We start from the raw sequence: 17883 nt of genomic DNA on the forward strand, positions 1-17883 counted from the left end.
AAGGATAAGAAATTCTTTAATCTTGTGTTTCATTTCAACTCCTAATAGAAATGAATAATGGATTTTCGTTTGTTTAATTTATAGAAATGTTAAACTCGGCCGAGAATTGGATAATCATTCCGTCGAGATCAAACAAAATGAATAAATAAGATAGGCGTGGGTAATTCCGACTTTTCCCTTTGGTTGAGTGTGGTATAAAACATGAAGTCTTGTCCGACTATGAGCCGTAAACCCTAAACCCAATAAATATCTTTTTGAGCATTTTGGGTCTCTCTCTAGCCGAACCACCAAAGCGTCTCTACCTTTGCGTCACTGTGAATCTGTGAGCACCCACCCAAAAATGGTGAGGCCATACGCAGCGAAGGGGAAGAAGCGAAAGACGAGGGATGAGAAGTACGACAGAGATGAAGAAGAATTAGCAGAACAAGTAGAAGTAGAGGAGCCCAAGGGGGTTGACGAAAATGGAACACAAGATAAACAGTTTGAACTTGAAGGCATTCCAATTGCCCCAACTGAGCCGAACCCGAAAAGCGGGCCTGGGGTCATCTTTATACTCGAGAAAGCTTCTTTGGAAATCGGCAAAGTCGGAAAGGTTTGATCTTTTTGCTATTGTATTACTTCATTGTTGTTTTCAGCTACTTGGGTCTTGAATTTTGTTTGGTTTTTCATTAATTTTCGTCTTGGCTTTGTTGTGCGGTTAACAGACTGAGCAGCTATTGAATTCTGATGATCACGCGAGTTTCTTGAAGAAGAAGGGGAAAAACCCTGCTCATTATAGGCCTGATATTCTTCATCAGGTTAGCCCACTCGGGCTGTTGTTGGTTTTTAGCATTTTGTATGATCTACAGATGCCTGAATACATGAATTGCTAAAGTCAATACACCAATTTTGTTTTGTCGTCTTTTTTATTTGTAATTTTGATGTTCAAGCTAGAAGCTTGTGCATTTGATTTGGTTAAACCATTCTGACAATGACAACTATTTGCAGTTCTTCACTTCTTGTTCTTGCATAAGTTTCCTTCATTGTTATCAGCCTCAAAATTTTGTTAATACCAAATTACTACTGTAGATCACTGAACGCCTCTGTAATCATACAACAGAAACACCAAATGATAACTAATTGTGTATCCAAAATTGATGTATCTGTCATTTAGATAGAGATGAGATGTTTTTTCTTTTTGTTAGCTATTAATTGGAACTGTACGTTTTGGGGGAATCCATGATTTTAATATCAATATTATGTCAATGGTATAGTCCAGACTCCTCAATATAACTATTCCAACCCTGATTTGATTTTTTTTTTGCAAATAAAATGCTAGCTGATAAAACTTTTCGATTTACATGGGATGTGATGATATAATCCATTATCCTACTTTAGTTATTTGCTTCCTGGTTGCCTTGTGTTAAGCGTATACTGTATATAGCCTGTCAGCTAGCTATTCATTATCATTATCATTATCATTATCATTATCATTATCATTATCATTATCATTATCATTATCATTATCATTATCATTATCATTATCATTATCATTATCATTATCATTATCATTATCATTATCATTATCATTATCATTATCATTATCATTATCATTATCATTATCATTATCATTATCATTATCATTATCATTATCATTACTCGAGCTGTTTTATTGTTGAATTGTTTGTATGCTTGATTTTTTGAGCTGTTCTACTGCTTTTGTTTGTTTGATATATAGAGAAATTCTGAAAAATAAAAATTGTGCATTTATAATTAGCCTAGACCGCATCCAGATTTCAGATCCTAGATCCACCATTGCATGTGTATCTATTTAAGTAAATGAGCAAAAAGTTAGAATGAACAAGCTTACAGAACAGCTCATCCAATTCAATTGTCATATTGTTGCTCACAGTTCCTCTGGTTCTTATGTTTACAATGGCTTTTTGTGATCTACAGGCTCTCCTTATGGTTTTAGATAGCCCAATTAATAAAGCTGGCAGGTTGCGATGTGTATATGTGAAGACCGAGGACGGTAAACTCATTGAGATTAAACCATTTGTTCGTATCCCAAGGACATTTAAGCGGTTCTCTGGTGTCATGTGTAAGCCCTTTCATTTTGCTTATATTGCTTTATGACTCGTTTGTATTAAACGTGAGAAGAAGGATAACAACCACTTTTATCTTATTTTTGATATTCAGATGTTCAAATTATGCAATGAGAAATTATATTCACACCTATATTCATATCATCATATTATTCATTCATCATTGTTCTTATTTTTAATCAAACTTGTAAATTAGAGTATGATTATTCCAACTATTTAATAGCTTACATATCTGTGCCACACCCTAGATATTGGTTGTGCCCCCATCTCACCAATCTCCCTTGTCTTATCTTTTGTTTCTCTAGCATTGTCATCTTTTTGTTAGAATCACATTACTAGTTTCTGCTGGGATCTTCCTTGAGTCTAATTGAATATACATCATTTCCTTGCCAGAAAAATAGAAGCTAAGATAATTATTTTCAATGATTAAACAAAACTACCAAGGCTGGTCAACTACCAAGGATAGGGTATCGTTACCCTTCTACTTATGCTTCAATGTCCAATATACTCAAGATCCTGAGAAGTTGAGAACCATGGTGTGTTTAGCCAAAAATTCATTTCCTGAGAAGTGAGAACCATGGTGCGCACTTTTGAGAGAGAGAGAGAGAGAGAGAGAGAGAGGATGAGGCGTTGTTATTACAGAAGAGAGGAGAAATAGTGCAGTAGGGGATGAAACACAAGGGGTAAATGTGGAAAAATTGAGGGAAAAATGGCAAACAAAAATTGAGGTGTGTATCTAGAAAAAAGGGATGTGCGAATAAAATTACTCATATGCAATCCATATCAGTCTAATATAGGCACATTGCAACAAAAGTAGCAGACATGCCGAATGCATTTGTGAAAGCATTGAACTTGCAATTAGCTCAAAGATAACTGTGTAACTATGTGTAGCTCAAAATAGTTAAATGGTAAAGACAAGAGGCCCTTGTTGAACCTAAACACCTGTATGAAGCGGCAAACATTGACCACTGTCCATGCAGCCATCCCTTAGTTTTATTGACTTCTATCTCCATCCGTTTAGTAATTTGTGACATGTTATCATAGCATCCATAATTGACTTCTTCAACCACCTACAATTGAGTAGCCAATTACAGTGCCTAGCCAAACCGTCAAAATTTTTGTTGTTTCTTTCATCATTGTTGGTCATCTCATCTCTCTCTCTCTCTCTCTCTCTCTCTCTCTCTCTCTTCAACATCAAATAAGCTAAAACATTCTTGTGGCCGCCAAACACTCTACAAAAATATTTTTATCCGAATAATCTGTTTATGGAAAAAACTGAGGCTAAGAAGTAATGCTGGTGAAGTTGGTGGTATTTCTGGTTTAACCATTTTCCCTAGCTGTAGGCATTCATAGTTTTCCCAAGTGTTCTTGTATATCTATACAGATCATGCCATTAAAAGAATGGTGTGAAATGTAATTAATCTATGACTTGGTATGTTGTTATTTGGTTGTGTTGGAATGCGGTACTGTCATAAGATTCTGATTGTACTGTATTTTCTGATTCTCTGTTCGTTTGACTTCATTAGTTAAGTGTAGTAATCAAATAAAGAATTTTTGTACTCTGCTAAGGTAGTTTGCTCACCATGATGAGATTTATGCTTCCAATGCGGCTGGAAGCATGAAATGCATATATCAGATACATTAGAGTTTTGAATGGTATTAAATTATTAATGCAATTTAAACAAGCAAGCAATATTGGAAGAAACATAAGTAGAAACATTAAACTTAATATAATCGTGAAAATTTTGCAAGGTGACGTATGAAGTTTATGAAGATCCTCTTGACTAACCTCATTGTATATTCCTTTTGACTGTTTGTCTGTGTGAGGCGATGTAATGTTTAGAGCACAACGTGTTCCTTTAAAAGTTTTTTTTTGTTTTACATAACTGATATATTTGTTTGTTCCATACGTTTGTTGTACTTTTTGTTGTTGTTTGACAAGATGTTTTTGTTGTTGTGCTACATAGGTAGTTGAACACTTCCATTCATGCTTTAAAAGATAACAGCAAATTAATTTGAACCTTGATGGTTGAGGCTTGCTTTCTGCTGTTTAATGGTTTTGATCGGAGCTTTGTATTATTACATTCCTGAAGTGGTTGTTGTAATGGTTAAATTATATTAAAGAAGCATTTTCCATCTTCTGCATTCCGTAGCATTTTCCATCTACCATCTGCTTTCTGTTGTGTGAGCATCTCCAACCAAACTGTCTTTTATCAGGGTGGAGGCTCATGGTAAGAAAGTGCAATTCCAATGAAAATGTCAAATCCTACGTGGATTTGGCATTTCTCTTCTCAATGTCAAATTTGAGGGTTCTCACAAAACTGTTTTAACTCTTTTTTTTTTCTGATTATTAAATGCCATGAACCTTGTGTCTTCTCCTCCCTCTTTCTCTTCTCTCCATCTCTTCTTACCCATGCCAAAACTTCTCAAGGAAGACCCTTCAGAAATTAAGTTGATTCGAAAATAGAACAAGAAAGTGGGATATAGTTGAAAGTCAGAGTAGGAAAAACCTCTCGATCACTGTGCTGGGATGATGATTAGGATCATTTGTGAAGCTTGAATTTTCTTCTTTTGAGACTATGTGAAGCTTGAATTGGAGAAAGATAATGAAATTGATAGCTGAATCTGCTTGAAAATGTATTGTCCTTCGATCTTCATGGGTTGCCTGGATATTAGATTTTGAGCTTTAAAAAATTACAGGAAGATTTAAGATTTTCTGGGCATAAGATTGAGATATAGAGAATGGAGAACAAATCGAAGAAGAAGAGCACAAGGAAAGAAAGCTCAAAACACAACAAATTCAAAATTGGAGGTCAATTAAGGGAAAGAAAGTGATTTCTTTTTCATGCAAAAGGAATTAGGTATGCTGGTGGAGAGTCTTAGTATGGGAGGAGATTTCACAATTTAACACAGAGAAAAGTGAAAAGAAGAAAGAAAAGATTATATTTTATATAAATTGTTAGTGATAAAAATAATATAATAATAATTACATTTAACATTTCGGTTGGAGTGGATGTATATAAATTTAATTCTTGTTAATATTCAGATTTTACATCTCCATGGGAGATAAGATTACATGTTCTTTGTTTTTTTTTCCTGAAAATTCCATTTTAGTAATTTGTTTAATCCTGCCTTTCACCTTGCAGTGCAGCTGCTACAGAAGTTGAGTATATCTGCCGTCGGTAAGCGTGAGAAACTTATGCGTATGGTCAAGAACCCTGTGACAGAGTATTTACCTGTTAACTCCCGAAAAGTGGGTGAGTATACTCTACTTTGGAAGCATTCTTGTCATGTCTATTATGAATATTCATGATGTAATTTTGCTTTACAGGACTCTCGTACAGTTCAGAGAAATTAGTTAGCATTCAAAATTATGTTGCTGCTGCTGACAACAATACAGACCTTGTTTTTGTGGTAAGCTGCGGCACTAACTTGGCTTTATCTTACATGTGAATTGGTTAAATTAAAAAAATCTAGTATAACACTGCATTTTCAGGTCGGCGCAATGGCTCATGGCAAAGTTGAGTCGGACTATACTGAGGATTTTGTATCAAGTAAGTCGATTGCCAATTGTGCTCTTTTCTGCTGTTGATTGTCTCTTTAAATTGTGTGCTGTACCCCCCTGCTGTTGTTAGGCCATGCTTTTGTTGCTGGGTACATGATTGGTCACTTTTAACTTGTTGACCAAATTGTTCTGGGTTGTGTAGTTATAATAAGATCAGATTATTTCTTTGGACAACCAGATTGGTTCGGAAATATTGCTCTGCTGAATGGTTATTGCTAATAAAAAATACAAGACATATACAAGAGTGTGCAGTTTGAGTAAATATGATGAACATTGCGCATATGCCTTCAGTATCATTTAATATGCTGTCTGCATCCATGCTTTTTTAGTCGTTATTGTTTTGAAAATGTCATGTACGTTTGTCACCTGATGTCAATTTAAAATTCTATAAACACCGGGGTTTTTTGCTTGGTACATATAGAAGCAGCATTGTAGTTTCACTTGGTTCTGAGATTGTTCCATGTAACATTTCTCTCCTTGTATTTGCAGTTTGTAGTTATCCACTGAGTGCTGCGTACTGTATCACAATGATTTGCCAGGCATTGGCGGGGAAGTGGAACATTTTGTGATCATTTCTACTGATTTTAGTCAAAATCAATGATATTAATGTCTCTGTAAAACGTCCTCTGAAAAAATATAGAATGATGTATTCTCAGGATACTCAATAGCTTTTGTTTCAGATAATGTATGGGGGATCTTATCTATTATTTGTCAAAATTGTTTGTGGTACACAACTTTTACAATATACTCGTTATTTCCACTTTCAAAATTGAGAAGCTCTTAAATACTAGACCTTGTAGACAATCTCATTCTTTATGGACCAAGTAAACTACAATATTGACAAGTTCACAGCAACGTGCAAACTGGTTTAAGACATCAATAACCCCCAGTACATTACGTGCCCTACTCTCTCTCTCTCTCTCTCTCTCTGCCCTATATAGCTCTAGTAGCCCACTGTACCGATATTATTCAAACGTAATCACCTTAGTCATCTTACATGTGTTGAGTTTTAATCACAAAAAACTTCGGTATAATTAGGTATTATTCACCCACTTATAAGTTATATTTTATTTTTCACATTTCTGATATGGGATTACTCATCTACTCCTCTCCAACAACTTATTTATTCTTTTTACCGATTGATTTATTGTTTTCTAGAGTTCATTTTTCGATCAAAAGGGCCATGCAGTATGTGATAAGTTACATGTTTCTTCAAACAATGAATTTATTTTTGTTTCATCTGCCACCAATGACAACGGCGATATGTTGGTGTTACGTTGCTAGTTTCACTCCTCAGCCTCTTCGATGTCTCCAAACAGGCCCTAGTGCTTTTTAGGGTTTTGGGGTGCAACCTTAAGAACAAAACTGTGTCGGCCAGTGAGCCTAAAGCGGACAAGATCTTAGCTATGTAGACTAGGCTGTTACATACAACATCAGAGCATGTCCTAGGCCGAAAGTGTGTGACGTGGATGTCATCCCCTTAATGGGGTGAATTGTGATGCCTGGCTAGGGAGCTAGCAGGCTGGTAGGTTAAGGATCCCGCACCACCCGGGGGGAGAGTGGAAGCTATGTTTATATGAACATGTTCAGCTTCCCATAGTGAGACATGTTTTAGGGTGCAACATCAAGAACAAAACCATACGTTCTAGTGGGTCCAAAGGGGATAATATCTCAGCTATGTGGACTGGGATATTACAACTTAACTAGAAATCAAATAAATGCACACATGGTGCTTATTCAAACCAAATTCCTGGCAAGAAAAAAAAATCTAAAACACCGGACATAACCAAAGTGCAGAAACTAAATCAAAATACAAAATTATAAATTCCCCTAACCCTAGAAATCGAACAGTGACAAAAGAGACAAGCCGAACAACAATAATGTACTTGAATCAAGAACTCATCGAGGAAGACTAGGGAAAGAGGATGGTCTTTCCTAGTAGAACTAGGAAATCAGTCCTACACAACCTCATTGTCGAGGCAAATGCCACCAACTGTAGCATTATCCTTTGAGCCAACTACTGTCACCATCTTCTTTGTGATGTTGACAGAAGTAGCCAAGGTCCACTGCATCTCAGCCTCTAAGGCTAGATCTAGACTCCTTTTGGTATCCTTGGTCTTGTTTCGATGTCCCCTAGGCCAACCCATCTTAAGTGGTGACACCCCCGAGCGGTGAAACCCCTGCACACCTGCTGCCATCACCGCAAACTGAGTTTTGTGGGGAAGAGGGAACATGAACCTCAATGTGTTGCCAACACACTGAAATCCTCCATGTGTTACCGACCACCAAAAACCTGTGGGATGGAAGATGGAACATAAACCTCCCTCACATGGACCTGATGTTTCTCCTTGGGCAGAGGCGAAGGAGAAGGAGGAATTAGGGTTCACGAGGTGTTTGCCCTAAACACCATCGAAGGCACTAGCGCATGTGGGTTCGGAGGCACAATCTCCTCAACCCTGTGTTCTTCTTATGCCGCTATAGGGCACGGCAAGCCTCCATGATTTATCATCATGCAAATCCGGCGTCGTCCGAACAAATGCTCATACTTGTATTTGATTTGAATCACATCATTAGCTTAAATCTGGGGTCAGCGGTCAAACCTAACAGGGTCAGGGAATGGGAGCATGATGCGAACCCTAGCCACCCCAAAGTGGAGACCATGAGAATCAACCTTCAGATTCAGTCCAATATATAGTCTCACCAACCAGTCTTGTCTTCGCAAATGTCATCAATGCCGCTGGAAGGTTTTCAATCTCAATCAAATCGAACGGCATTGCCATGATATTAGAGAATCCCTCATAATCGTTGATAAGAATTAATCATGGAAAGCTGGAAGCCCCCACAAACCTCTATTCTTAACTTGAGCCACCTCACACTCGTTTGTGAAGGTGAAGAGGAATTTGTCACCCTTTGCATTGATCTTAACCAGAGCATAGAGCCACCACATCGATTGAACAATACTTCTAAAATAATTGAACTGAACATGATTGATGATATTCAATTTATCCACAAGGTAAAACCTTGGAGCAAAAAAACCTTTCTCTGGACACTTGAGATTTCTCAAGTCAACCGGCTCGTCATGGTTTGAGAAGGAGAGTTTAGATGCGAGTCAAGCAGTCATGAAGGTAACAGAAGCAGCCATGAAGAGATTGGTGCGATAAAAACTAGAAAATTTCTAACCCTAACCCTAACGGCTACAAAGGTTGGCACTTAGCCCATTCGAAAAAAAAATAACCCGAGAAAACTGAACTAGACCAGTTGCTCATGCCGGTCATACCATTCATTTTAGGAGATTTTGATAGGCTGGTCCCAAGCCTTTAAATTTTTGCGGGAAAAGAAATCCGAAAGCCCAAACATATACAGGTCTCTATATTATTGTGTTATATATCGAGCTTACTATGTTACTATAGAGTATATTGTAGCTGACTATAGGTACAGAAAAGTCAAAAAACCTATTTCCCTTTCTGCCTCCGTCTCACTTTCTCAGATTCTTAGTCTCAAAAAACTCTATTCAAAGAAAATTGAGCCTCCGACCAAATTCGAAAATCAGTACTGACTGGCAACTCCGAGCCTCTGACCGTCGCTCACCAGACCGCCATCTCTTTGTTGATTGAGTAAGTTTGATAAACCCCATTTGAATGTTCCATTGTGTTTGATAAATTTGAATATTCATCATATTGATTTTTGATTGATTTTCATTGTGTTTGTTGATTTGGTAAAGGAAATATTGTTCTTCAGTTCGATTTGTTCCATTTGGTAATGGAATACTTCTGTATATTGTAGCCTTGTAGGATTTGTAAAGAGCCAGAGAGCCAAAGATGTCTATCTCATCTTATTCTGACAATTTGATTTGTTTTGTTTTTGCATCTTGGGACAATGATAATGATGTAGTGGAGATGTAGTAATTAGAAGTAGTCCAAACTGATACGGTGAATGATTTAGTTGTTGTCTCTGAGCCTGGGAATGAGAACAAGGAACCTAAAAACTCCAATGGAGGAATTGGAGGGTATAGTAGAAGCACCAACAATAACTTATACTTCTCAAGGTGTGTCTAAAAGAAGATAAAGGGCTGGTGCTGCTACGGTGACATTAGACTAACATCAATGGTATGAAATCATTTCGAGAAGTACAAAAAAAACCTATACACTAAAAGATATGTCAAGAAGCATTATGGTGGTCATGAGGACTGTGTAACTTGTATACAATGTGGCGGTGATTTCAAAGTAGATTCGACCTTCAATGGTACGTACTAGCACCTTGAAGAGGCATATTCATAATGTGTGCAAGATGTATTCGAGTAGAGAAAGAGTTGAGGATGATGAAGAAGGTCAGCAACATTTGGTTGGGGATGGTGGAGATGATCCTAATCTCGTCCAAAAAAAGTCATGGTCTATTGATCGGTGTACAACAACTGCTTGTGAGATGCTTGTTATTGATGAATGATCATTAGGCAAGTGGAGAGTGAAGGTGATCAACGTAAATTTGTCTATGTTTTTAGGACATTACTCTCTACATTTTGGCATGTTATTTCCCGTATCTTTATCAATTTGACTTACTTTTGCGTTTTAGGTTTTTAAGAGTGAAAAAATCGACAAACAAAATGACAGGAGAAGAGAGGCCGTGCAAGAGCCGGTAATCCAAGTTTAGGTAGGAAACCTTTTCCTAGTTGGATAAGGAGAGTGAATGAGGCCGAGAGAATGAAGCCATCGCGAAAAGAAAAGTCCAAATTGGATTAAGAATGTGAAATCCATGTCCAAGAAGGAACCCTAAGTCGATTGGGGAAGTTTTCTTGTGTGGATTTGTTATGGATTGGATGAGATGATTCTAGAAGATCACAAGAGCTATAATCGGTGGATAAAGCCCAAATACTTTAGGATTTGAATAAGAGGTCGGCATATAAGGAAAAGGAAGTTGAATCCAAGTCATACAAGGAGATCTAATTGCATATGGAATGGATCAAGTCCTAGAAGGAAAAGGAAAAGGTTATGATGCATCAAAGATGTTGTTTCCCTTTAGGATTTGGATTCTACTCTCTTATGATTGGTTGAAGATTTTTTAGAGAAAGGGTATCTATGATTGCCGTCCTCTATCTATAGGAGACAAGAGGGATGGGTTTTGCATCACAACTTTTCAAAAACACATAGCTCACACTCATTCCTTCCCTTTGCTTTAACCTTGTGATTCAACCCTTGGTGATCAAGAGACCTTTCGACAAGAATCCATAACCATCATCATCACCGATTTTACCTCTTTGTTCTAGTGATGAATTACAAAGTTGTAATTCCTTATTCTTTGTCGAATTATTTGTGGTTTTATATAATCGATTTCTTTTTAGAATTTGTTCTTTGGTTATTTCGATTTCATGTTAGATAGAAGTAGGATTTTGCTTTTTACGATTTCTATATGTCTAGGTTTTTAGGATTCTTGATTTATAACGTGGCTTATGCATACATGACTGAAAGTTTCTATGGATGATTTATCTTTACGTTGAGTGATTCTAGAATGCATGCTAGGGTTATTTGATTCGTATTGCATCTAGTATTGAGATAACACGAGAGTGAGTCTTAATATCAGACATTGTTTCATAAGTCAGAGATTGAGTTTTGTGTTATTCGGTCCAACTTCAAAGTTCTTTATACGTTGGTTGTGTTTAGATTAGTGAAGTCGGGATTCATCTAGTCTATGCATGATTGATAGGAGATTATGGTCATAGAGGATATGTTTGTTCATATAAGAAAGTGACTTAAAAGAGTTGACTGTCCCTTAATTGGGCGTACACCTTCATCTTGACCGAATATGATGTTTTACATATGTATTCCAAACATGTTATAAATAGAGTACAACCGACATGAACATATAGATCGTACTTGCATCTTTCTTATATATTCATCTTTACTATGAACTTGTGTGATTGTTAGTTGTCGATCAGAATCAAATTGTAAATCTCATATACTTGTATATTGTATATTTTGTATAGTGAATGTGAGTTGATTAGTTTGTTGAAGCACCCTTAAGTCTTGTTTGTGAATGATAAAACCCGTGCTTACTCTTACTACATTGATAAGGTTTTCTAAATTGAGAAGTCTTATATGTCTAGTGTGTCTATGACGTCATTAGAATGGTTTAGGCATTTTCGCATAGTGAGTGTCCTTGAACCACCTTCTAGAAGAACAATAGTAAAGTGCTTCTAGAAGTTGTATGATGAGAAGAAGTTGGGCTGAGGAAAGTTCTTAGAAGTCATCGAGTTTGCTTGACAACAAATACATGGACTAAAGTGCAGAATATCAATTATATGGTGTTGATAGCACACTTAATAGATGCTGGTTGAAATTTGCACAAGAGGTCCATAAATTTTTGTGTACTTCCCAATCACAAAGGCACAACTATTAAGAGGATTTTAGATTCTTGTTTGTTGAGATGGAGCATAGATAAAGTGTTGACTCTCTCAGCTGATAATGCAAGTGCTAATAAATTGGCAATAGAGTACATCTAAGGGAAAATGGCTGGATAAAAAACCCCACAAGTGTTTGATGGAAAGTACATTCATGTGAGGTGCTTGGCTCACATTTTGAACATCATAGTGAGGCTGGTTTGTCTATCAAGAAAAAAATATTGCTGCATTTAAGAATGTAGTGATGTATATTAGAAGCAGCTCTAATAGATTAGATGTCTTCAAGTTTGTGTGGAGAAGGAGATATTAAAAAGGAATATAGAGAAAGAAGTCAAAAACTACTGGCGTTGTATCTTATAACAAGATGGAACTCCATGGAATTCCTTTTTTTCAATGATTCTATGGATGTGATGCCAGCTTTTGAGGGGATGGATAGGGAGGAAATGAACAAGTGCAAAAATTATTTTGATAAAAATGAAAAACCTGTGGAGTAAGATATGTTGTTATGAGACCACGAGAAACAAGAAAAAAAGTTGGATCGACCACCTACTGAAGAGGATTGAGACAAAACTGTAATTTTAGTGAAGCTCTTGAAGGTATTTTGCGGAAGAAAATAGAATTATTCAAGGAAATATGACTATTTCAAAGCTACCAAGATATTCATTTTAGATTCAACCAAAGGAATATGATTATTCCAAATTTCCAATTACAAGAAAGTAGAAGAACATTAGATATATTGACAAAGCAAAATGAAAGAATGTGAGGAGTAACCCATGTTTTAATTAATATGTACAACAATTACATAGGCTCCTCAAGAATACAAGGAGTCCTGAACTTGTTAGGCTTTGAATTCAAAATAAAAAAGGAAAAAGAAAAAAAGATTGATTGAAATTTAATTTCAGAAAATAATAAATGTATTATTATAGAGGTGATTGTGGTTAGAAGGGAAAAAGTAAATAGACACAAGTCATTGACATATGTGGGTGGGGATGAAAGTAGGAAACTCAAGATGGGAAGTAAATTTGCTTCCAGTAGCTAGGTGATACGTCTTGTTATGTCCCTATCATGGGCATTATCTGAACTTCAATTTATTAGTGATGCTGTTGACACCAAAAGAAAACCATGCACCCCCACAATTTTTATTGTTTGGAATGCAAGGGGCGTTAGTAGGGAAAAAGGGTCTAAGCACGGCATACCAATTTTATTAGTGGAGATAGATAATTGATTTGATTAGGTAGCCTAATAATAAATAACGACATTTATCCATACTAACAGGCTTACCCGCGGAACTTGAGTGCAAAAAAACTATCACGTTCTCCTCAATCTCTTATTCCCACAATCTCATTTCTCAGTTTAACATTTTTTTTATATTTACTATAATATCTCTCTTGTTTTCCTGTCAATAATAACCTACACATGGATAGATTTGGTGGTTCACTTTTTTGTGAATCTTTGGGTGCCCCCTTTACAGTAATAGCCTCGTACCCGTGCGATGCACCCGTTCTAATCGCACGAGTTTGTAAAATTTTATTTGAAGTGTATTACTAAAACATAATCCTTTTATGTAATTTGTTTCATACGAATGATAGTTTTGATAAAATACATTGGTGAAATATTTGTATTTTTACAATATTGTCCTTCTGTCTATATGTGAGGATAAAATTATAGATGGACAAGTTTGACAGTTCACAATTTGGTGAAGCTTTTGGGTACTCCATTTATAGTAGTAGAGATAATAAAGATATAATTATTTCATCTTAATAAAAAAATAATCTTGCAAACTGACTAGGTTATATACACCCATTTATGAATGAACTTAGGTTAACTTTTGCTACCCCAAAATAAAAAGAAAGTATATGTCCAGTTGAACAAGAACTTTATGCAAAATTAATATATAAAGTGTAGCTACTTCTAAGCTCTAACAAATTAGTCTACTGTTTAACCTCGATAAATGAATATATGATAAATTAATAATTTCGATTAAATAATAATTTTTTCAAGTCCCAGTGTATATTACTAAGAACCTTGTTAAATGTATAAGATAATAATATTTTTTTAATTTCTTTTATGTCCCAATGGATATATAAAGTAATAATTACCTAATTAAGACTTAAAACTATCACTAAAAAGAATTAATAATTGATCTAATACATAAAAGAGATAGTAAATAAAATTCATATTATAAATGAAGGCAAATAATTATTTAAAATTACTTTTACGCATCACATTATACTAAATATGAAAAGTACATAAATAGCATAATTATAAATAGATATAGTAGTCAAAGTTAAAAAAGTTAGTAATAACAACAAAACTCTCTATATAATAATAATTTATTTATTTATCGTTCATTTTTTTTATGATATAATAATTTGTCTAAAGTAATAATTTTCCACCATCTCAACATTATTCATTTTACTTAAACAATCACAAACATGAGCACTCATGATAAATCAAAGTAAAGGAAAGTAAAACAGCTGCTTTGATTGCCTGCAGTGAGCTGAGTGGCCTTTGGAAAACTAATATGGAGGTTGAATTGAACACGCAAATCTCGTTAGCATCATAAACCGTTGGAGTGGATGAAAAGGATTGTCATTTCTCCTCCAAACCTAAGAGAAATAGTGTAAATAGTTTCATTTATTCATGTATCCATCAATTAAAGAGAATTAGCGACCACTGCGCGCCATATGATGGTGATCTGGAACTAGTGGCAAGGGAGACATTGCGAGAAATACAAGCACTGCCATGATCAAAACCGGAACAATTAGAAGGATCAAAGGAGGCGGTGACAGCGGTGGCAAAAACAGCGGTAGCACCACGAGAAACACTGTCAAAACTAATAAAACAACGACACTGATGGTTCTAAAGCTGCACCTTAACATTCACATCGATTCAGAAACATCAACTCACTGATATGCATGATCTCGTTTACGCAACCCATGTATTCATTCACTAATCACTACATATATATATCGATGGTAGTGTGTAGCTGAGTGACTTGCTAGTCAAGAAGATGAGGAGTTATTTACATACGAAAAGAATATGTATTAGAAATAAGATCATCGATAAGAAGAGGAATGAAGAAGAGAAAAGGAATTGAGATAAGAGAGTGAGGAATATGATATATATAAGCCGGAACTTGGTGGAGTCTGCTGATAGAAATTAAGAGTTTGGCCTCTTCTCGATCGCTATGCTCGGTTCACCCAACCTAAACGTATTTTACTTGTAAATCAATAACTAATGATTATTTCATTCGATTCATTGAGCGTGGTCATGATATTTGCCAAAAACATATCGTTTCTTTTTCTTTTTAATATTGTCTGTCTTTTCCTTTTGTAATTATCCTTTAGAAACTGTTCTTGCAAGTAGGATTTAATTTTTGCTTACCCCTCTCTTGGGGTCATATTACAACCCAATGAGATGTTGCCATCCAAAGAGAGCTCAAACTATAGTTAACTTACCATAAGAATAATTAAAATAAAATTATTACCAGAAAAGTAAAAGATAATTTAATATTATTAATTAAATTACAGCATTTATTGATTATAAAACCATTCATCTTCATCTTAATAAACAAAGCCGTGCTCAATGGAGCTTTTTCCATTCGGCTTCTTCAATCTTTTCTCCCTCCCTCTATCTTTCTTCTCTTCTTTTTTTTTTGAAATGGGCTAGACTGACAGCCCTCACGCCGTATCCAATAATAAAGCTGAAGAATACATGGGGGAGGGGGACATTAAGCCTAAACCTCATACTGTAAGAACATCCTAAAATAATATCAGGCGTTTCTACATAACTTATGCACTCTAACAAGCACCATTTAGCAAGAAGTGCAACATTGGCAACTCCATTTGCTTTACATAATCGGCGACATATTTGAAAGAAACTGCTTGCGCAGAGCCATACATTGCTATGTCTATCAACTTTCACACTATGTTGTCACTGGAAAACATTACCAGTGACACTAAGTTTCATCCTGCCACTAGGAGACTGCGACCATTTGACGAAGCAAAGAACTCACCGCCTCATTAGAGCAGACATAGCATGCTGCATGCACCTTCCGGGACATAACCCACTTCTTATTGAAAACAACAAATAACAAATATTTCAAAAATAAAGTAAAATAAATATGCCTTAAGTAGGCTATTTTCCTTTCCCCAGGTCAGGCCCAAGTCAAGGCTCATGAGAAGGGAGACACCACCTCTGCCAACCGAGACCTGACGATCACAAGTCCACGCCGCCACACCAACCAGGACGCCCTCTCACCCTCTATGTCCCCAAGCTCGCGGGATGGCCCAACCCTAGCCACAGAGATCAGGGCCCAAACCAGATCGAGGATATGTTCATATCAGATCGGTAGGAAGTTGCTAGGATTCGAAACCAAAATCGCACCCAAGAAGAGAAAACCCTGATCGGAGGTCGCTGAATCTTCGATCCGCCGTCTTCCATGGTACGACGGGAGCATCGCCATGCTCGACAGTCTCTCCCTCTCCTCACCACATATATCACTGTCGCTGGACAACTCCTCCACGCCACAAAAGAGCCCGACACCCAGCCTCACACATGAAGCAACTAGGCTTGTCCGACGACGGCGAAGAGCTCACCGCCGGACAGGGAAGGGAAGGGAACTGGTTTTCTCTTGCTAGGGTTTTTTTCTTTCTTCTCATCTTTATTAACAGAGTGGTGGATCTCCATCTTTTAGTATATTATCAAAGGTTGGTACTTCTTGTTGTTCATCTCTCTCGCCCTTTTTTTTTTGTTGCATAAACTAAACAGACTATTAGGGTATGAACTGGGGAGAAAAGATTTGTTTGGGTTGAATCCATCGATCGATCTTCCTTAGGACCCCATCTTTATGATATTTTTTTTCCAAATTGTTCAAAGAATGCTCTATAAATTTCATAGTTGCTCTATGTACTTAATTAATATAATGCAAATATTAATTATTCAATGTTTGCCTCATATGATAGATTTCGTATTGAGATATTGCATTCATGGACAATGAAGACAATGGATCTTGTGAAGATGAGTACAGGGGATACGAAGATAATGCGATATTTGGTGAGACTAATGAGGTAGCGGAATATGATTCTGACGAAGTTAGTGATGATACATAAGACCTTAGCAATGATGAATATTTGGATGTTGAATTAGAAAATTGAAGTAATTTGGATGGTAAGGAGGATGATGAATACTTGGATGTTGATCTAGAAAATTTAAGTAATGTGGATGGTAAGGAGGAAGCCGAAGTTACAAATATCCTGATTCTTGGTATGGCTTTTGAAAGTGATCAAGATGCTTACGATTATTACAATTCATATGCTAGAGTTGTCGGGTTTAGTGTGCGAAAGAAGAGAAGCATCACATTCAAGAACAGTAAAGTCATACAAAGAGGAAAAATATGGTAGTGTTAATGAGTTTTTGCTTTGGACAGTAGCATAAGATCGAACAGATGGTTCTGGACAAGGGATCGATTCAAATTGGGTTTATGAATGAGTTTATTAATATAAATACTGAAATTTAATTAATAATAATAAAGTATCTTTTACTTTTATGACAATAATTTTAATTAAATAGCTTATAAATTCCCTTACTCAATGAATGTGTAGTTGTTGTAATGGAAACGAGGGTTTTATAATATATATTGTGGTGATCTTGTGTTTAAACACAATTGCATCTATGTGTTTTATTTTTTATTTCATTCTATTTTCTATTTTTTCTTTATGTTTTCTAGCTTTACACTTTTTTTATTATTATTTTCACCCTATACTCACTATCAACTTTATCTCTGAATTTCATTAATCATATGAAAAATATGTTGTACGATATATTATAAATGAAATTGG

At 36.0% G+C, this 17883-nt stretch overlaps 1 protein-coding gene across 1 annotated transcript; it reads left to right on the forward strand.

Annotated features, from left to right (window-relative positions):
• Positions 1-245: 245 nt before the first annotated feature.
• LOC126802008 (uncharacterized) lies at positions 246-6408 on the forward strand. Its single transcript, XM_050529521.1, has 7 exons — positions 246-592; positions 705-797; positions 1936-2080; positions 5231-5341; positions 5416-5498; positions 5581-5638; positions 6139-6408. Exons 1-7 carry the CDS (start codon positions 341-343, stop codon positions 6216-6218), a joined length of 822 nt encoding a protein of 273 aa, XP_050385478.1. The 5' UTR covers positions 246-340; the 3' UTR covers positions 6219-6408.
• Positions 6409-17883: the final 11475 nt, after the last annotated feature.

This window comes from Argentina anserina, chromosome 7, assembly GCF_933775445.1.
Source record: "Argentina anserina chromosome 7, drPotAnse1.1, whole genome shotgun sequence".
NCBI lineage: Eukaryota > Viridiplantae > Streptophyta > Magnoliopsida > Rosales > Rosaceae > Argentina > Argentina anserina.